The 14,229-nt window shown below is 36.5% G+C and overlaps 1 protein-coding gene across 4 annotated transcripts in view; it reads left to right on the top strand.

The window, feature by feature from the left end:
• The window catches only part of SLC38A4 (solute carrier family 38 member 4), a 266,486-nt gene that overhangs the window by 236,798 nt on the left and 15,459 nt on the right, over nt 1–14,229 (top strand). For all 4 annotated transcript variants that reach the window (XM_053716740.1, XM_053716741.1, XM_053716743.1 and 1 more), the window contains 2 exons: nt 3,727–3,827; nt 4,676–4,800. In XM_053716740.1, the coding sequence (XP_053572715.1) occupies nt 3,727–3,827; nt 4,676–4,800 (226 nt within the window). The remainder of the gene's footprint in view (nt 1–3,726; nt 3,828–4,675; nt 4,801–14,229) is intronic.

Below are 14,229 nucleotides of genomic sequence, written 5' to 3'. Positions count from 1 at the left end.
CACCCTTGGTTACTCCTTTCTCGTTGATTCTTGGTCGAATGACTGGGACTGACGTAGAGGGGAGGAGCTATATGCAGCTCTGCTGGGTGAATCCTCTTGCATTTCCTGTTGGGGAGGAGTTATATTCCAGAAGTAATGATGACCCGTGGACTGATCACACAACAGAAGAAAGGAATTTATCAGGTAAGCATAAATTATGTTTTTGAAAAAAAGTGGTTTGGAAATAGCGAAGTGCTACTTGTATTTATTGCCCCATAAATTGCAAAAAAAGCAAAGAAGATGTAAACATTGGGTATTTCTAAACTCAGGACAAAATTTAGAAACTATTTAGCATAGGTGTTTTTTGGTGATTGTAGATGTGTAACAGATTTTGGGGGTCAAAGTTAGAAAAAGTGTGTTTTTTTCCATTCTTTCCTCATATTTTATTATTTTTTTTTTAGTAAATTATAAGATATGATGAAAATAATGGTATCTTTAGAAAGTCCATTTAATGGCGAGAAAAACGGTATATAATATGTGTGGGTACAGTAAATGAGTAAGAGGAAAATTACAGCTAAACACAAACACTGCAGAAATGTAAAAATAGCCATTGTCATTAAGGGTAAGAAAATTGAAAAATGGTCCGGTCATTAAGGGGTTAAAGTATGATCAGTGGATTTGCATATTTTCTTTTAAATGACTGGAATTATTTTCCAGGCAGTTTTTATACCTACTTATGCTGGCCTATAGTTATCATCAAAGACTAAAGGGACATTAAACATCTTGTTTTGTGTAAAAATATGTTTTGTACCACAAAAAGAGGATAAATAGCAAAATATGTAACCTGGGTTTCAACATTTTGCAAATTGTCTAAAACAGCTATTTGATTTGCAGCATTTGCAGGTTACAGAACTTGCTTTTTGGCCTCTCTAGGGAGCATGGGACAAGCATAAATCTATACACGAGCAAGAGGTGTTTAATATCCTTAAACTAAACAATCAGGCCTTAATTGGAGCGCAACTGATAGGACGGGATGCCCTATCCATGATTTGACACTGCACTAAGAATAGCGCACAATCTAGTATTACAAGTGAATGGTAAAACAGAGAATCCTAATGTGGCCAAAATTCTTAGCTCGAGCACAACATATAATAGCACTGAAAAATGTAGTGCTCTTGGAGACCTGAAGTAAAGTGGTAAGGCTTGAATATATGCATAACTAAACACATGTTTAGTATATTGAGATAAAGGGGCATATTTATCAAGCTCAGTATGCCCCGTGTTTCTGGCAAGCCTTCAGGCTCGCCGGAAACACAAGTTATGAAGCAGAGGTCTAATGATCACTGCTCCATAACCTGTTCACCTGCTCTGAGGCGGCGGACAGACATCGCCAGAAATCAACCTGAACGAATACAATCGGGTTGATTGACACCCCCTGCTAGCAGCCGATTGGTCACGAATCTGCAGGGGGCGGCATTGCACCAGCAGTTCACAAGAACTGCTGTGTATATATATATGTGTGTGTGTATTTATATATATATATATATGTATATATATATATATATATATATATATATGTATGTGTGTATGTGTGTATGTATATATGTGTATGTATTTATGTATATAAGTGTATGAATGTGTGCAGTGTTTTAAACTTATATCTCAATAGACATTTATCATTTATATGTTAGTGAAAAACTCCATCATTTGACCTTCGGCTTAGTGCACTTTTGGCTTTGCACTCGACTGATAGCCAACATGAATTTTTCAGCTTGTTTTGCTAAGCACAAAAAATTATTTAATATACTTATATATTTATGAAGAGAGAGAAAGACAGACAAACAGACCAACAGGTTTAGTTAATATATATGGTAGGTAGAATGTTTACAAAAACAATATGTTGTAATTGCAAGTTTTTTTCAAGTGCAAATGCTACTTGAACAATTGACAAAGTTGCATGTTGTTATTTAAGACATTCTTTTTATTAAACAGCTTTGTGAAATTTTGTTATGCACTCTCAGCACATATGTTTAAAAACCTGATCATTTCCTGGTTTAAAGGAACATAAAAGTCAAAATAAAAAGTTCATGATCCACATAGAACATGTAGTTTTAAGGGGAAAAAAACGTTCCCATTTACTTCAGTTATCAAATTTGCTTTGTTCGGTTTAATTCTATTTATTAAAGAGCAACAGTGTTATATATTGGCAGCAGTGATAGCAACAATGTATGCAAATTTTAACAAAGATTGTTGCAAACTCCATAGTTATGTGTGTAACTTTAAGCCCTTTGTTGTTTTCCTAACCCCAGGGCTGGCGCTACAATAGAGGTAGACTATGCAACCGCCGTAGGGCTCCGCTGCAGGGGGGAAACCATTTTGATGCATGACATTTTTGTGTGTGTGTGTGTGTATATATATATATATATATATATATATATATATATATATATATATATATATATATATATATATATATATATATATATATATATATATATATACCTATATATCATTTTTTCTGCCTAACTTATATGTGGTGGCATAATGGTTAGGATCTTGTGCAAAGACACAACTTTAGTACATTATTTCATGCAGAAATTATCCATTACAGTTATAAAAAAAGTGGAAGTGAAAATTAAACTGCCATGAATCAAAAAGAGCAACAATTTTAAAAAAAATATTTATTTTTGTTATAAAATTTTCTTTTTTTGGTATCCTTTGTTGAAAATTAGCTCTTAAAGGACCACTTAATGCAGGAGAATTGCATAATTAACAAGTACATAATAAAAAAGATAATGGTTTAATACTTAATCTGAATTTCAAATAAGCAGTAGATTTTTTCGGACAAATTTATATTTTCCCATTTTTCATCCTCCTATATCATGTGACAGACATCAGCCAAACACAGACTAGTATACGTATATCCTGTGAGCTTGTGCACAAGCTCAGTAGGATCTTGTTCCCCAGAAAGTGTGCATATAAAGAGACTGTGCACAATTTGATAATGGAAGCAAATTGAAAAGTGTCTTAAAACTGCATGCTCTATCTGAATAATAAAAGTTTATTTTGACTTGAGTGTCCCTTTAACTATGAGAGCATACGTAGATAAGATCAGGAGAATGCATGTCTTGACATACATATATATATATATATATATATATATATATATATATATATATATATATATATATATATATATATATATATATATATATATATATATATATATATATATATATATATATATATCTCAATGTTAAAAATGCTACCATATAGTTCTTAAGACATGTGAACACCTGTGAGCTTACTTTAGTATGTCCTATTGGACAAAAGGATACCTAGTTAGGCTCGGGAGCAGCACTACTGGGAGCTAGCTTAACAATCAAGTTAGCCAATGACAAGACGCATATATATGAGTCACCAATTTTTCAGCAATGTTCCTAGTAGTTTTCAATAAAGGATACCAAGAGCTGAAAGCAGATTTATTAAAAGGAGTGAGTTATTTGGAAAGTTGTTTAAAATTGCATGTTCTTTCTGAATCATAAAAGTTTAAGTTTGACTTTCATAAAACTGAAATCAGATAATGTTTCATCGATAAGCTATAAAATGTAAGTTAACTGTAAAATTATGATAATATTAATATATAATATATTTAAAATCCTTGTTTGTTGTGTTTGTCCACTAAAGATATCTCTTCTCTGTCTAATCTCGGATTGACTCTGTAATCCTCAATTATTTTACTTTCAGCCGCTCAAGGAGGAAAATGCAAAATGTGTCAAATGTATCAATAGCTGCTATGTTGGGAATGTACCTTTTTGCTGCACTTTTCGGCTATCTTACATTTTATGGTGAGTTAAGAATGTATTTGTAACTTATGCATACATTTACTAATGTGTTACACTGCAGTTTTTTCAAAGGAATTTATTTGTTTAATTTATATTTAATCTAAAGGAATGGACCACATTTCTACAGTGAAACATTAATAAGGGGCATATTTATCAAGCTCCGTACGAAGTTATGAAGCAGCAGTCTAAAGAAATCAACCTGATCGAATACGATCGGGTTGACACCCTCTGCTAGCGGCGACTCTGCAGGGGGGCGGTATTGCACCAGCAGTTCACGTATGCTGTTGGCATTTATCGATGTGCAGTGGACATGATACACTACATCGTATCATGCCCACTCGTACTATAATAAAATGACCCCTAAGTGTTTGTCTATGGAAAATAAAGCTCACAAAGCCTTGATGTATTGTGTAGTTCAGTCTAACACGTGTAGTTCAGCCACACTAGTTTCAACCCTTCTTCACAATGCGCAGAGCCATGCTAATAGGAGGTTTAGCGCACTCTAAACCTCCTAATAGCTCTGTGATTAGCGCAGCTTTCCAGTGCACTAAATATAAATAATGCAGCAAAGGAACGTTTATATTAGTTGAATGGAAACAAATGGAAATGTTCCATGGATATTCAGTATTCGTTTGGTTTAAAACTAAACGAATACCGAATAGCACGGGCACCAAATATTAAAAAAAAAATTAAAAAAAGGATCGGCCGGACTGATTTTTTTCACCCGTGCACACCTCTAGTATTTACCTTGCTCAGTGATTTTGTTGGCTGTTTTAAAATACATATGTTTAGAAATGTCTGTTGCTTTGTGAAATGTCATTAAGAGTTACATTTATCTATCTTCATTGCAGGAGAAGTTCAAGATGAATTACTTCGCACATACACAAAAGTTTACAGGTTCGACACCCTCCTGCTATGCGTCCGCTTAGCCGTGTTGGTGGCTGTAACATTGACAGTCCCCATTGTATTATTCCCAGTGAGTATAATTATACTTGTGCAATAACAATATAGCAGGTATCAAAATATGCCTATTTGTGTGACTATTAATTATCGCTATGGATTTTATCTGGTATCAGCGCCAAAAAAATTGATTTGTCTGAATTAATTTTCCCGAATATTCGTTGGCTGCACTATTTGGTATTGATTTAGTTTTAAACTACACGAATACTGAATATTCATAGAACATTAGCATTACATTTCCTTAAACGAATGTAAATATTTAAAAGCTACAGGTGAAAAAGTTCACCTGTACATTTATACTAACCTTTAGCGCACAGTATAGATACTAACCTTTAGCGCACAGTGTAGATACTAACCTTTAGCGCACAGTGTAGATACTAACCTTTAGCACACAGTATAGATACTAACCTTTAGCGCACAGTGTAGATACTAACCTTTAGCGCACAGTGTAGATACTAACCTTTAGCGCACAGTGTAATTACTAACCTTTAGCGCACAGTGTAGATACTAACCTTCAGCGCACAGTGTAGATACTTAACGTTTATCGCACAGTGTAGATACTAACCTTTAGCGCACAGTGTAGATACTTAACTTTTAGTGCACAGTGTAGATACTTAACCTTTAGTGCACAGTGTAGATACTTAACCTTTAGCGCACAGTGTAGATACTAACCTTTAGCGCACAGTGTAGATACTAACCTTTAGCGCACAGTATAGATACTAACCTTTAGCGCACAGGATAGTTGCACTAAACCGCTCATTTTCTTCACAGAGCTACCAAGGCCTTCACTAAAGGAACTTCTTCTTTAGCGCAGGCCCTGGGAGCCGCAGTACTAGGTCTAATATTAGTGCGGCCAGAGCTCTGTGAAGAAGAGGACCGAGTTAGTGCAGCTCTCCAACGAGCTAGAGGTAAGTATTTAACCCATTAAGGGTAATTTAAAAAAATTAATAAATGAATGAATACAATATTTTTTCATTTTCTTTAAGTTTTGTTGGTACATTTATTTAGATATTTATTTAGTGAAAACAAAACTAATATCCGTTTTTTTGTTATGAATTTGCATTTGTAACAAAACAAATGCACATCTCTACAATTTATGTTTTAGGAATTAATGTTCAAATAGGTCCTTATTTTAGAGAGACATGAAACACCAATTGGTTTGTCTATTTTAATTAAAGGGACAGTCTAGGCCAAAGTAAACTTTCATGATTCAGAGAGAGCATGTAATTTTAAACAATTTTCCAATTTACTTTTATCACCAATTTTGCTTTGTTCTCTTGGTATTCTTAGTTGAAAGCTTAACCTAGGAGGTTCATATGCTAATTTCTTAGACCTTGAAGCCCACCTCTTTTCAGATTGCATTTTAACAGTTTTTCGCCACTAGAGGGTGTTAGTTCACATATTTCATATAGATTACACTGTGCTCGTGCACGTGAAGTTATCTGGGAGCAGGCACTGATTGGCTAGACTGCAAGTCTGTCAAAAGAACTGAAAAAAGGGGTAGTTTGCAGAGGCTTAGATACAAGATAATCACAGAGATTAAAAGTATATTATTATAACTGTGTTGGTTATGCAAAAGTGAGCGGCAAATAAATTGAGAGACCTCTCAGAACTTTTAAAAGATTTTCCTGCTCCCTTCCTACTGAGATACACACAAGACCCACAGAATACGGCTCCAAGAAAAGGATTTTACTTTTGCCGATTGAACTTTACCTCCCACTGCTGATCACGATACCCGGCAATCTGCTAAAGATCAATATCCGCCCAGCACGCGCCGTCCTCTCCCCCTACCAGCCGTTGCGGTGTAAGCAGAGGGGAGATCAGGTCCCAAGGTGATGGAAAATTAAAGGCACTTACCCCAACGCAGACACTCTGCTCGCTGTGGCTGACTCCTCATCCGCTCTTTTCTTCACTCACCCAGGAAACGTGCTCAGACCTTTCCTCCTGGAGCGGACTGAGACTGTGCCTCCCCTCCAGAAGAAGCCTCTCTCCTCGAAGAGACTCGCTGAAGCTTGCTGCTGTACCAGCTGACCTACCCCTCTCCCACCGGTGCTGCGTGAGAGGGGCTGGTTCTGGAGCCATTCTAGTGGTGGGGTCTGAAGCGAGGAAGAACCTCTTGGGCAGGAGGGACCTCATTTGTTACTCCTCTCCCTCTCTCCCACCGATGCTGCGAGAGGGAGGGAGAACCTGTCAGGGGGACGAGGTGGAAGCCCTGAAGTGTGGGGATTTCCCAGGGTGAGGAGGGCTCTGTCTTGGAGAGTCGTTCTTCTTATATTGATAGGAAGTCCTGGGTCTCCTGCTGAGTAAACTGCGAGAGGCGGCTGGCGTGGAGAGGTGAGTTCATTCCATCTATAGCCGTGTGGGTGAAGAGGGGGAACGGAGAGAGCATTAACTTGGGGGAAAGAAGGAGAGAGGATAACACAAGCTGTGGGGTACACAAGGGGAGAGCAGAAGTGTTCTCTTACTGCTATCTGATTACTGCAATAAAGGCAAAAATCAAAGGGGAAAAGAGAACTGCAAATATTAAAAACGAAAGTATATAAAGGACTTGCTGAAATAAGTATCTTTTTACAGTCCTCAAAAGTTCCCCTTTGCAACATTGTATCTTATTGGAGTTTGACACTGTTTTGGCACACATTTAAGTTAACAAGATTCATTTTGATGCCAAGAAATACTAAGTGTAGAATAATTATGTAATTTTACTATGTGCTAAACTATAAAGAGGGAGAGGTAGAGAGAAAAACATTTTTTTTTCTTCTCCTTTTTTTCTTTTCTTTTTTGCCTCCCACTGTTTTAAGAAAAACTGCATGTATAGATATTTTTCTCCTTCCCTGCTTTATCTCCTGTTCACTCCTTTATCATTGCCTGGTTTACTTGCCCTTATGCTAGGAACAGGAGAACTGGTGTTCCCTAAAATATAAGTGTACACATTAAGGTATATGGTGGGAACTAGAAAAAGCTGGCTTTCCTGTTAACAAGAAAATTGCTATGAGGGGGGGAAGGAGGGAGACCTGATAAAAAACAACATTGGGGAGGTAATAATTACTGCTGTGTTCTTCTGTTTTCTTTTTTTTTTCTTTTCTCCTATCAATATCTCATTAAATTATGAGCCCCCTCTACTAAAGGGAATAAGAGAGATGCAGTAAATTCTAACATTCAGGAGATCATTGAACTGATATCTCTTACTTTTATGCCTCTAACAAGATTAATATTTTCTAAAGGTAACATTGGAATATAAAGTTAAACTTTCACAAATAGGACCATAGAGGAGGGAGGGAGGGAGAGGGAAGAAAGCTACAGAGGGAGGTAAATAAAATTGTCTACAAAGTGTAAACACAATCTATTCTCATAAAACCGAAATAGAAGTGACACTGGTCTGCTCAAATAAAAAGTGGAATACAATAGATTTCACTCTCTCCCCCCTGGCTGTGAGCCACTATTGCAGATTACACAACACCTAGCCATGGTAATTATTGGCCCTGGCATAGTTAGATCAGAAAGAGGAAGTGAGAGAATCGGTAAAATAAACCCATATCCCCTCCCCTCACGGCTGTAAGGGAGAATATTAACACAAGAATTTACACTCTCACTAATATAACACGGAATAATTGTTTTTCTTTAGTTGTTGTCACAAATCACCCAAATTAATTTGGGTGACACCATTTTCATTTTTTTTTACACGTTGTCCTTTCTCCCCCCACTTCATACACACCACTATCCCTTCCCCCCACCCCCCACCCTTTTTTTTTTTTTTTTTTCTTCCCCCTTTTTTAATATAACTCACAATACATGTAATAATCCTGGTGAGTATAGATATACATGGATAAATATTTGCACGGTCACCCTAAGACTTCTCCCTTAGCCATGACGGGGAGACAAAGAGATAAAATAAATAAAACAACCTTTGAAACTCCGGTAGAGATACAACACCCATACTAACCTCCTCATCTGTAATGGAGTCTATAGATATTCAGTCATTGGTGAACAGTATCACGATAGCTTTAGCTCCCAAATTCAACCTACTAAAAGGCGAAATAAAACAAGATATAGCATCTTTGTCCAATGAAGTAAAACAGTTTGCCTGCAGAATGTCTGAGGCAGAACAAAGAATCTCAGACCTTGAGGATTTGACTGCATCTTATAAATCGCTTCTTGAATCCACAAATAATTCCCTCATAAAAATGCAGAATAAAATTGAAGATCTAGAGGATAGGTCAAGAAGAAATAACTTAAGGGTTATTGGCATCCCAGAGGCAAAATCAAACGAAGATCTAGAAACTCTGCTGTCAAATACTCTTCCTCGGCTACTACAAATACCTGAAACCCACCCTCAGATAATCTTCGAGAGGGCTCACAGACTATGACCCCTTAATTCGAGTAAAATTAATACTAGGCCTAGGCCAATAATTGCAAAAATTTTAAATTTCGAGCATAAAATGACATTGCTAAAAGCATACCGTAAACATCAACCTATTTTCTTAGATGGGGCAAAAATCCTTCTGTTTCAGGATTACTCACCAGAGACAGCTGCAAAGAGAAGGGAATTTGCCCCGCATTGCACAAAATTCATAAAACAAGGTGTAAGGGCTATTCTTCTTTATCCTGCAAAGCTGATGGCCACACTTACTATTTAGAGTCAGCACAGGATGCTGAAAAATTGTATGCTGAGACCTACCCCTCAGCACCAACATAGAATACAGGTAATATAATGGGATAGTAAATTATTCCACTGAATAATAAAGATGAAAATTTTCCAGCCTAAGGCTTGGGGGGGGGGGGGGGGTTATTTCTTCCTCAAATGCTTGGCTTACAAGGGATATTGGGACATTGAATTTTTTTTTCTTCTTTTTTTTTCCGTTTCTTTCTTCCCCCTATTATTATTATTATTTTATTTATTTTTTTATTATTATTTTTTCTTTCTTTCTTCTGCCATTTTTCCTCCTTTTTCTTTTTTACTAGATAGGTATAAAGAATAACTTCAAGATGACCTCCTGGAGTATAGGAGGCCTTACCTCCCCCATTAAACGAAAAAATAATACTATCCCACTTAAAAAAAATAACATAGATATAGCTTTCTTACAAGAAACCCACTTAAAACCGGAAGAAGTTCGTAAGCTTAAAACTTCCTGGGTCAAGGAAGTTATATTTTCTTCTACATCTAAAAGGAAAAGCTGGGTAACAATCTTGCTGTTATTTAACTTATTGTTAAAATCAAAATTTTCAAAACACTGTATACATTTTGCAATGTTTATGCCCCTAATGTTTTTAACTTTCAGTTCTGGGAAAAACTGCAGAATAAACTTATGACATGTGCAGAGGGTTTCCTGATCCTCGGTGGAGATTTTAATATGGCACCCAAATTTCCAATCGATAGGCTTCGACAGAATCCTATTTCTTAGAAAACGAAGAGAGATAATTTAGAATCAAAACTATTCGTCAAACTGACTAAAAATGTAAAAATATGTGATATATGGAGATTACAGAATACTGATGTTAAAGAATACACCTGTCATTCCCGAGCACACAAGACACTTTCCAGAATAGACCTTTTTCTAGTAGACGAGAGAGTGTGCAAATCTAAGGTAACAGCTGGAATCTCACCAATCACTACATCAGATCACGCTCCGATTTTTCTCGAATTCCAACTTAACAATTTTGAGAAAGGGATCAGAGGGTTCCAGTTCCCGTGCTATTTAGTCTCTGATAATAAATTAAAAAACTGGCTGAACGCTAAGTTTCGCGAATATTCTCAATTTAACCGGGAGCATATAACTCGACCGGCTTTGTTCTGGGAAACAGCCAAAGCAGTCTTAAGAGGGGAAATAGGCTTACAGTATATATAGATCTAAGAAATTAAAGATAAGGGAAGGGGAGCTCCTGAGAGCAGTAACGAACGGATACAATCGGTACATATATCAGAAAACCACAGAGAATTGGTTCAGATATATATCTGCTTTAGCAGACAGAGACTCTTTTTTCTATATAAAACAACACAAAGTGATCTTAGACTACAGTCCAAGTTATATCACTTCGGAAATAAAACAGGGAAACTCCTGGCAAATTTGGTGAGACAGGATAAAGCATCTCCCATAATAGATACTATATTATCAGAGGATAAGTGTTTCAAAACATCAACTGAATTGACTGGAGTATTTGAGGATTACTATAGAACTCTTTATACTACTAAGACTTCAAATCTTATAGAACGTGAAGAATTTTGGAAGAAAATTAATCATCCGGTCTTAACCCCTGATTTACTAGATAATTTATATTCTCCTATTACTGAGCAAGAAACTCTTTCAACTATTCAAAACTTAGCCTCAAATAAAGCTCCAGGGCCTGATGCCCTCCCAAATGAAATCTATAAAATAATGGCACCCAAAATAACACTACATTTAACTTTGTTATTTAATGATTTATATGTAAAGGGCACTGCGCCAACATTAAACTTTGTTGCCTCTAATACAGTTCTTATTTTAAAAGCAGGAAAAGACCCAACGAGAAAAGAATCTTATAGACCTATTGTGCTCCTAAACACAGACTATAAAATACTCATGACTATTCTGGCAAGGAGACTTCAATCCCTTCTTCCCAACATCATTCATATAGATCAAGCTGGGTTCCTATTGAAGTGCAACTCCTCTGCTAAAATCAGGGAAGTATTTCTCACTATAGAATACTTCAAAGTGATGGAGGAGCTAGGGAGTATGGGGGGAGAGGATGCTCCTGATAAGGCAATCATTTTTATCGACGTCGAAAAAGCATTTGACTCAGTACACTATGACCACTTGTCATATACACTGAAGCAATTTGGGTTAGATGGCAACTTTCTCCGCTTTTTTTAACAACCTATATAAAAATGCCTCAACTAAAATCATAGTAAACGGGGATTCATCCCAGGATATAAAACTAGGAAGAGGAACTAGGCAGGGGTGTCCTCTCTCCCCACTCCTATTGGATTTGGCTGGCCATCCAAATTCGATAACAATTAGAAGGAATTAAGATTAAGAAAAAGGAGCTGCGAATGGAACTTTATGCGGATGACGTACTAATTTATATCTCAAATACCTCTAGAAACATTCCCAAACTGCTTACAATAATTGATCAATTTGGAACATTCTCAGGCTACAAGGTCAACACCACAAAATCAGAGTTACTTTGGATCAAACAGACAAAGAACTCACTTACAGAAATTCCTTTCAGGGTAGTGCAAGATTCCATTAAGTACTTAGGTTTATGGATTTCTGATAATCCTGATAATTGGTACAGTCTGAATATACTTCCAGTGCTAAAAAGTGTAAAAGAAGCATTTAAAAATTGGCAGATGCATTAGTTAAATTAGCTCTACCTTCGAAACTCGGAGGACTTTCTCTCCCAGACTTGCGCATATATAATCAGGTATTTCTAGCTCGTATCATAGTGGACTGGTTAACTAGTAGTAATTATATTACAAATATTGAATTGGACTCTAACATAACATACCCAATTGATCTAAGGGCCTTAATACATTGTAATAAAAACGTGCTCCCTCCAGAATTAAAAAAAATGAGGTCAATTTACAACCCACTCCATATGTGGAAGAAGGTATGCAACTCATTATCTATAGAATCTAGGGTATCAAGATATAATCCATTAATGAATAACCCGCAGTTTCAAGCTGGGATGCAATCGTCCCTCTTTGCACAATGGGAGACCCAAGGGCTTGTTCACGTTCACCAATTATTAGATTCTGAGAACAGATGGATTAGGACCTTCAATTCCCTAAAAGAAGAATTTCATATTCCTAATAAAAATGTCTTTGCCTATTTACAGGCAAGACATTATGCTGCCAGCTTATCAACTGAATACGGATGGGATTGGTCTCTGGGAAATATAGAGAATTGGCTCTTACTAGTCAAAAATGGTTTTACATCAATTTCCTACATCTATCAAAATTTGGTTTCAATTAAAGGCACAGAAACAATCGAAAAAATTCGAGACAAGTGGGTCGAAATGCTAGGACTTGAAACTCTTGACACTGTTTCACTTACCTCTTCAGTTCAATCGGTTGCCAGGGCAACTTTCCCTGCAACATGGAGAGAGGCGCAGGTTAAGCTCCTGCACATGTCATATTTTACACCGAGGAAGGGGTCACAATGCTTGAATTCTAGTTTTAATAGGTGTCCAAAATGCTTTTTGCCCCTAGCTAATTTAGTGCATATGTTCTGGGAGTGCCCAAAAATAAGAAATTTCTGGCTGAAGGTTCAATATTGGTTGGTTAACACGCTGGGTGTCTCTCTCACCACTAAAGGTGGTCCTACTTGCTCACGATAAGGATCTACCCCCTAACAATACTAATATTGTTAATCTGACTATATTAGCAGGTAGATACTTAATCCTAAAGAAATGGAAAACTAGAGCCATCCCGAGTATAAAAGAAATTAAAAATTGTTTAAAGAAACAATGCACGGTTGAACAGGTAGATACTGATCTGCAAAGTGACGAAGATGTTAAGAAATTTTTCTCAAAGTGGTCTATATTTATAAAAACTCCCCCCCTTACGGAAATCGAATACTTAATATACCCATTTAGAAACACTGAACTAGTACTGCTGGGAATTTGGTGACTGTCCTGTTTCTCTTTTCTCTTCCCATATTTTTTCCCCTCTTCTTAAATCTTGCTGTCTTTTTTTTTTTTTTTTTTTCCCCTTGTTTTTTTTTGTTTTGTTTTGTTCTGCTTTGTTTTTTTTTCCTCCCCCTGGTATGTTATTGAAGCTGAAGGTAACCTGGGACTAGGGGGCAAGTAGGACAATGAATAGGAAGGCTTACTGGAGTATGTGTTAAGTTGTCGTTTCTTTTCAATTTTATGGGGGAAGTAAGTCATGAAGGATAAAAATGATTTTGTAAACACTAACCCAAATATGTAAACATACAGGAAATATTTTGTATTTTTTCGTTATGTTCTTTTCTTTTTTTTTTTTTCTCCCTTTTTACTTTCTGTATCCTGCTTGAAACTTCAATAAAAACTAAATTAAAAAAAAAAAAAAAAACATGCCCTATCTGAATAATGAAAGTTTGTTTTGGACTAGACTGTCCCTTTAAGCACAGTATTGAGGCTTTCACAGTATTCCAGTGCTGACTTTGAGTCAGATAGGGCATGTCAATTTAAACAACTTTCCAATTTACTTTTATCATCAAATTTGCTTTGTTGTCTTGGTATTCCTTGTTGAAAGCTAAACCTAGGTAGGCTAATGTGCTAATTTTAAGCCCTTGAAGGCTGTCTCTTATCTCAGTGCATTTTGACAGTTTTTCACAGCTAGACAGCGCTAGTTCATGTATGCCATATTGATAACATTGTGCTCACTCCTGTGGCCGTTATTTATGAGTTAGCAATGATTGGTTAAACTGCAAGTCTGTCAAAAGAACCGAAATAAGGGGGCAGTTTGCAGAGGCTCTGGGGCCCATTT

Source organism: Bombina bombina, chromosome 6 (assembly GCF_027579735.1).
Source record: "Bombina bombina isolate aBomBom1 chromosome 6, aBomBom1.pri, whole genome shotgun sequence".
Classification (NCBI taxonomy): Eukaryota; Metazoa; Chordata; class Amphibia; order Anura; family Bombinatoridae; genus Bombina; species Bombina bombina.
The sequence above is the reverse complement of the archived record's forward strand: the minus strand, read 5'-3'. Positions and strand labels throughout refer to the sequence as shown.